A 7,055-nucleotide genomic window follows, 5' to 3' on the forward strand; every position below is an offset into this window, starting at 1 on the left:
TTTACAATTTCATCTTACCCAGTAACATTCTTACAAAGTATTGAATAATATACATTAAGATTATCAAAACTGTTTAAAAAAGTAAACAGTGGGCAAGTTTCAAAAAAGCATTTACCACTGGTACTTTCAGCCCCGTATTCGAATTACTTTAAGACTGTAAATATAACTAGAATAAGGCAATAATTTATAAACATGCGTTAATGTTTTTGTAAATAAAATTCATAACTTAAAACTGTCGTTTTATTAATTGTCAGAAAGCATGTCCAAAAAAACTGATCGGAGTGAGTAAAATATTACGATCTATTTCAAAGAAAAGGTTAAGTAATTATGAAACAAACAAAAATATAGATAAACTATGAATATTTCATTAAGTATCAGCAAATAATTCAAGAATAAACATATAAGAAAAACATATATAATTATTAATTCTGTAGGTACCTTTATAGCAATTACTAATTCGTAACTATAGTACCTAATAGTAATACCAATTGATATTGTTATCGATAATGCGTTTGAGAGCGTGGTTTACTCCAAATTAGACTTTAAGTATGCCTACTGCGACCGGTTCATGGGTGTCTATTGTTGCGCCTGTGAACGGGTTCCAGCAGGCGTTCTACATGACTTTAAGTTCATATCAATAAATCATAAGTACTAACACGCACACTCTGCCTATAATAGATCAAAGTTAGCTTTCTTGATACACTGATGTAGATATTTATTTCTATAGATTTACCCCCTTATTCATAAACGTGTACTAAAGTTACGATGCTGCTAATCATCGTTTGTTCCTTTCCATCATACCAGTATGTCGGAAAGGGACAAACGATGATTAGCGGCATCGTAACTTCAGTACACGTTTATGAATAAGGGGGTTATTGTCTATGGTCCTGTGATTGTTTGATGTCTGACGCCAAAAATACTTATGTAATGAATTGATGTCAGCGCTATAACCGCGAGAATCGAATTTCGCAAGTTGCATCTTTCTTTTTTACTCCAATTAAGGCGTAATTAGAGTGACAGAGAGAGACGCCCGCAACTTGCGAATTTCGGTGTTCGTGGTCGACCCTCAGTGCTGCAAAATCGTACTCAATCGCAGACTAAACAACTAGGTCTCTATTCAACCCTATGAAAGTGTGTGTGTGAAAGTGTAAGGTCGTATTGAAAACGGGATTCATCATCGCAATAGTAGATTGTGTCACAAGGGAGCAAAATTACATATTTACGGCGTACAGTCCTGAACGAAGCATGTCCCGAGAATCCTGAGTAGTGAGGGATTCAAGTGTTAATGTCAAGGTGGTGATAATTTTGCTACCATGTGACATATAGGTACTGCTTTTCACATCACCTGTAAGGAAATTATTGTTTTAAAATATTATTTAAACAAAAGTAAAAAGTGTCTTATATCAGGAAAGTGGCACTTTGATCCCTCCTAGCAGAGAAGAAAAAGCCTTTTCCGAATAGGAGATGTGAAATATAAATTTGTCTGTCCCATACAAACGAAATTAACAATCAGTTCAGCAAGAAAACAGACCTAACAATCTATTCATAGTTAATAATCTACATACCCACTCCGACCACACATAGCATTACATATAACACACACTCACACACATAAGTACACTTGTCGGTGTTTCGATGTTACGTTTCAAGATTTGTGACTGAATTTTGCCAGCATCATTTTCAACTGCGCTATTTCATCTTCCTTCGCAGCCAATTCCTCTCTCAGCGACTTGATGGTTTCATCTTTATTCTCCGATAGAGTCTTAAGTTCTTCTAAAAGTTGCCTAGTATCAAGTCGCTTAGCCGGGCGTCGATGGACCAGTTTTCCGATGATGTGGGCTATCTTAGGGTAGTTGGCAGTGAGATGGGCGGGTATTTGGCCTTTCCGGAGGTCTGTGATGGTCTTCACTCGCTCCATGTCGGTGCTGAAGGGCTCTATCATCTCTAGGAGGATGATGCCGAGGCTGTACATATCACTCTGGAAAAAATAGAATAGGTTTTGAAAATACATGTTTGCTATCCATTTATGTCCTTAGGCCGTCCATGATATGATATGTAAAAATAATGAACGTCAGTTTTAGTATACTTTTAACCATAAATCTCTTTTTTGATTGAATAGCCAAACGTCCATGGTATGTCAAATTTTCGCCAAATTAAGGCCTCCAAGGTACCAAAAATTGCATGCAATTTATGTTAAATTGCGGCATTTGTTTGATCGATTAAATTTGTTGCACCTAGTTATCCGGCTATTATCTAAAATCGCATGCAATTTGTTGCAACGTGTGTGGAGGCCTTTAGAGCCTGCATATAAGCAATGGACATGTGCTGCAATGAGCTTTTCCTCTGCTTTTGTCTTTACAATAATGATTCTACTTTGTACAAATATAAAACAAAAAACATCGTACTCATCAACCTTGGATTAGTAATCACCAGCACAAAACAACAGGTAGCGTATTAACCCCTTCAAGGTATGAGGGCATAACCTCTGAGGCACAATCAATAGCCAGTACGAGTATGGAGTATGTAACGTTGAATGAAACGCACGTTTGTATAATGGAACTACATTACATGTTACGAAACTACCAGAATCGTCTATTACATTGTATACATATATTTTATCAGTTATGGCTGTGTTTTAGAATCCAATGCCTATTCTAGTTTTTATAAGGCGCGACATCGCATTCTCATTTCATTAGGCAAAGGCGAGAAAAATTATTTTTGGTCTTTTTGTGTTCACGGGTAACTCGTGAACAAGATAAGTAACTGCGTCGAAATATCGGGAGCTCAATAAAAACAATATAAAAGGTAATCACGGTTTATATCCCGGTCGATTTAAGTCTTAGAAATGCGTTTAAAAAAAAAAGCCAATTTCTTGGGCCTTATGAAAATCCTGACGGCATCGAGGGTCACAGTTTAGAATAACCACATTTTTAACCCTATTAGGCGGGGCCACACAGAGCGAGCATATTTAGCATAGCATTGGTGTAATGTAATCTAAAACTCTAGGCACTTTATCTTTACACTTTGTACCTGATTGGAAGTGAACTCGTTACCTACGCAGAAGTTTGTTATGGACTCTTCAATCTATGTACTTCTTTATTAAAAGAGTAATTCTTTGAAAAACATCATTAGTAGTCTTGAGAAAAACCAATCCAAAGGAGGAGATATGAAATTACAATTATTATAAGCAGTGATCGGCACGACCCGTGCCACACCGCGGGATTCAAAGAGGAAATAATAATATGGACATGACATGATTCGCAAAAATTAAGAGTTATGTTATGTTATATGTATTTGTAAATAGAAGTCAGAATATTTAGTAAACTCATAAAATGTATCATTTTTCATTAAAGAAAATATTTATAAACTTTGGTTTTATTTTATACTGCGTAAAATATTACGTGCACTCATATACAATTTGTAAGTGTTTTAGATGAACTGATTTAGATGACATCAGAACTTATGCAGATAAAATTTCGAATAAGTCCGCAACTGATGAAGAATGCTTGTATGAATTCGCTCTACTCACGTCAATTGAAGTAGAATAGTACATTACGATACAAGTGCGAAAAATAGGAAATTCGAAACGAGTGGCGATAAATTAAAACACGACCGAAGGGAGTGTTTTAAATCGACACGAGTTGCGAATTACCTATTCGCACATGTATCGTACAACGTTTTACAGTACATATGGCCCTTTAAATGTTCGACACAGTAACGTAATATGCTACTTCTCGCACTAGTGCTATAAAGTAGCCCCATACGTACTGTAAAGAAGTTTTTCGGCATATAAATAGATTTTAAATGTAAAAAGAAATAGATTGAAAATAGAAAACATCGAAAAAATTATGATCTGCTATTATAATTTTATACAGGCAACAGGCAGGTGAAAACGTTAATGTTTATAAACATTATATTGTATATTTATTGTTTATCTATAAAACACATGTTAATTTATTGTATGAGTTAATAATTATATTGTATTTTGCCTACTTGTTATCTGTAACATTCTTTGTGATTAATTAATTAATGATTATATACAAAATCATTATTCTTATCCCCGTTATATACTTACTGAAATGAGAATATATTATTTTCCTTTACCGATTCGAATGCTGGAATCCCGGGGAATATCCATATTAACATAATGATTGAGGTCATTGACACCATGTGGCACGGGTCGTGCCGATCACTGATTATAAGGATATAAAACCTTACCTTAGGGTTGCACTGTCCCTCCAACTGCTCTGGAGCTGCATACAGGTGTGTACCCAGCGCTAAGCCACTGTGCGACTGCTGCAGTGGACACGCCAATCCGAAGTCTCCTAACTGCACAAGCACTCCCGTCTCGCTCTGTGCCACAAACACATTTGAAGGCTTCACATCATGATGGATAATACCTTTAGAGTGTATATAATTTAACCCTTTCACCAACTGCGTGAACATATCTATAAGAACATCAATATGTGTCCATGCTACAGGGTATTTTGTATCCGGTGAAATGTCAAACCCGGGGTCATCGCTTGAAGACAGATCGGTAGAGCTCTTACGGGATGTAGACATGAGGTTGTTGCGGTCGTCAAGCCATTGCTTTAGTGTTTGCTTGCAGTATGTCATTTGGATGTACAGTGTGGCCCATTTTAAGTTTACTCTCGAACAGTTCTCGTACTCTTTGCTGTTGAAAAGTTTGCAAACGGCTTGCTCTTCTTGAGGAGAATCGGAATCCTCATCACTCTCGGATTCATCAAAATCTTCTATAGAATTATCAGATTGCTCTTGACTGCTTGAGTTTTTGAAGGAAATAATGAAATCGGACTGACTGTGATGCTTGGTAAGTTCTTTAGAGTTATGAGTTTTAAAAGACTTAATCAAATTAAGCTTTGAAGATAGCAAACTGGAGTTGAGTGCAGAGAATTCATCACTGTCCATGTCCATTTGATATTTACGTTTCTTCTTTGCCACATTAGATTCTATCATCGGTTCAAGCCAGGCGGCTTTGTAGTTAACTATATTAGGATGGTTCAAGCTAGCCAGTGTTTTAACTTCAGCCAAATGAGTCATTATTGAGTCAACATCACAAGACTTGATGAAAACTTTTTTCACAGCATATTCAACTCCATCTAATCTGTGTTTGGCTTTGAAAACGCTACCGAAACCTCCGCCAGCGATGTAGTATAATTCATCAAACTCTCTATGGTAACGAGACCATTCTAAGCAAGATGGTTGATTGATTGGCCATGAAGCTGGTATCGTAATTGGTATTTCAGAACCAGTTGCAACAGTAACTAGTTGATAAAGAGCCCGTTGGTATTGGCTCCTCATGGCCTCAAACTCTCCCATAGCGTATGAGTCATCTATAAGATGCATGCTGTGTAGCTTCTCACATATAGTGTTGTACAGTTGGTTCGCTCTGGTCATGTCTTTCTCGAGGAGTGCACATAGCTGTTTGACAAGGGATTGGATGAGGAGACTGATCGGAGTGGTGGCAGCTGATTGTACTATTTCTACTTGTTGCATACTCTGGTGCAGTACATATTCATGTTGGCTGTTTTGATTTAAACCTGAAATTAGATAAAGGGATAGTGAAATTGATGCTATCTATTTAAACCACTTTTAATTTATGTGTATATTTTTATTGTTGTATGTATTATACATACAAACCTTCCTCTTGAATCACTCTATCTATTAAAAAAAAGCTGCATCAAAATCGGTTGCGTTAAAACTACGCAACGGATTTTGATGCAGTTTTTTTAAGCATACAGTATAGCGACAGACAGACAGCGGAAAGCGACTGTTTTATACTATGTAGTGATAAAAATCAATAATAATTTTTGTTTCACACAGTGTTGGGTCCATTATCTTTGGTTAAGGTTATTCACACAAACTCATCAATTGAGTAGCAGGCATGTTTAATAAGCAATCATTTAAGATTTTTTCTAAAAATTTTGTCACTTTTCGTGTCCTGAAGACGGGGTTGAATTATGTATAATTCACTCCCATCTTCATTAAAACTTTAGTTTTGGTCAGATTACACTAAGGGACCATTGTGACAGCCAGTCGGCAACTCGGAGCAACCAGTTGCGGAGTCCTGCAGGGTGGTCGGTCACAGGTATGTATAGATGCAATAGTTTTATGTTTCATTGAATCCATTTATCATAAATAATGTGTGACAGTATTAAAATTAAAACTCCATTTTAATGAATGTTACTTAGTTACATATACTCAATTCTAGAAACAATTTTTTTTTACATTAATTTAGTGGTGAATGCAATTTTTTTTATATTTAAGGAAACTCATGAGAAACTCAAGTACCATACAGGTAACCTAAAAACCCTATTTAATTGTTTTAGTTTACAGTTAAACACATTCAAAATTGTATATAATAAGTCATACCATATGCCATGATAGAAAATACTAGAACACATGAAAAAAGTACTTAGGGTAGGTAATCAGGATCAGGACTGCTGTATTCAAGGAGAGACTTATTTTAGGATTTATATTTGACTGCGCGGGAAAATAATTAGACTATTCCGAGGCGTAGCTTTATTTATATTGTGGGATTAAAATTAAATCGCGATAGTGACGAAGACGTACCGTTAGTCTGAACGTTCAAGGTTAATATTGACTGCGTGGTAAAATTAAAGACAAATGGTTCTCAAACAAAAGGGGCTGGTATTATCTTAAATAAATTCCTTACCTAAATCGAAGGCTTTCACGGTGGCGAGAGCCTCCCATTTGTCCTTTTTAGTTTCCATTTTGTATTAGTTCTGTGTCCTAAGTACTGATTGCAAAGTTTTCGTTTGAAGCAGAAGAATACCATTTTATTGCAAAAACTATAAGTTTTTGCTAGACGGCATTGTTTTTTCTGGGTATACTGTAACAAAACACAAACAATTCACACAAATTCACTAACTACATAATAATTTCATCATGACACTGATTTGATCATAGAGTTTTTGTAATTTTATTTTATAAGTTATTTTTTACTAGTGTTGCCAGCGCGTAACCTCAAATTTAAACGGTTTGTACAATGAAAATTACGAAAAGGATTGTTT

At 35.8% G+C, this 7,055-nt stretch overlaps 2 protein-coding genes across 2 annotated transcripts in view; one reads left to right on the forward strand and one right to left on the reverse strand.

Moving 5' to 3' along the window:
- LOC133518484 (uncharacterized) overlaps positions 1-7,055 on the forward strand; it is a 237,308-nt gene that overhangs the window by 127,868 nt on the left and 102,385 nt on the right. The gene's annotated exons all lie outside the window — the stretch shown is intronic.
- On the reverse strand, positions 227-6,960 carry LOC133518443 (eukaryotic translation initiation factor 2-alpha kinase 1-like). Its single transcript, XM_061852129.1, has 3 exons — positions 6,698-6,960; positions 4,219-5,561; positions 227-1,978 (listed from the first exon to the last, which is right to left on the reverse strand). Exons 1-3 carry the CDS (start codon positions 6,753-6,755, stop codon positions 1,646-1,648), a joined length of 1,734 nt encoding a protein of 577 aa, XP_061708113.1. The 5' UTR covers positions 6,756-6,960; the 3' UTR covers positions 227-1,645.

The sequence above is a fragment of the Cydia pomonella genome, chromosome 5, assembly GCF_033807575.1.
Source record: "Cydia pomonella isolate Wapato2018A chromosome 5, ilCydPomo1, whole genome shotgun sequence".
Taxonomy (NCBI): Eukaryota; Metazoa; Arthropoda; class Insecta; order Lepidoptera; family Tortricidae; genus Cydia; species Cydia pomonella.

Bases quoted from the DNA above. Each gene is read 5' to 3' on its own strand.
- LOC133518443 (XM_061852129.1), bottom strand. From the start codon at position 6,755: ATGGAAACTAAAAAGGACAAATGGGAGGCTCTCGCCACCGTGAAAGCC. The intron at 5,562-6,697 runs GTAAGGAATTTA...ATCTAATTTCAG, and splicing joins CGTGAAAGCCTTCGATTTAG to GTTTAAATCAAAACAGCCAA. The intron at 1,979-4,218 runs GTAAGGTTTTAT...TATTTTTTCCAG, and splicing joins AGGGACAGTGCAACCCTAAG to AGTGATATGTACAGCCTCGG.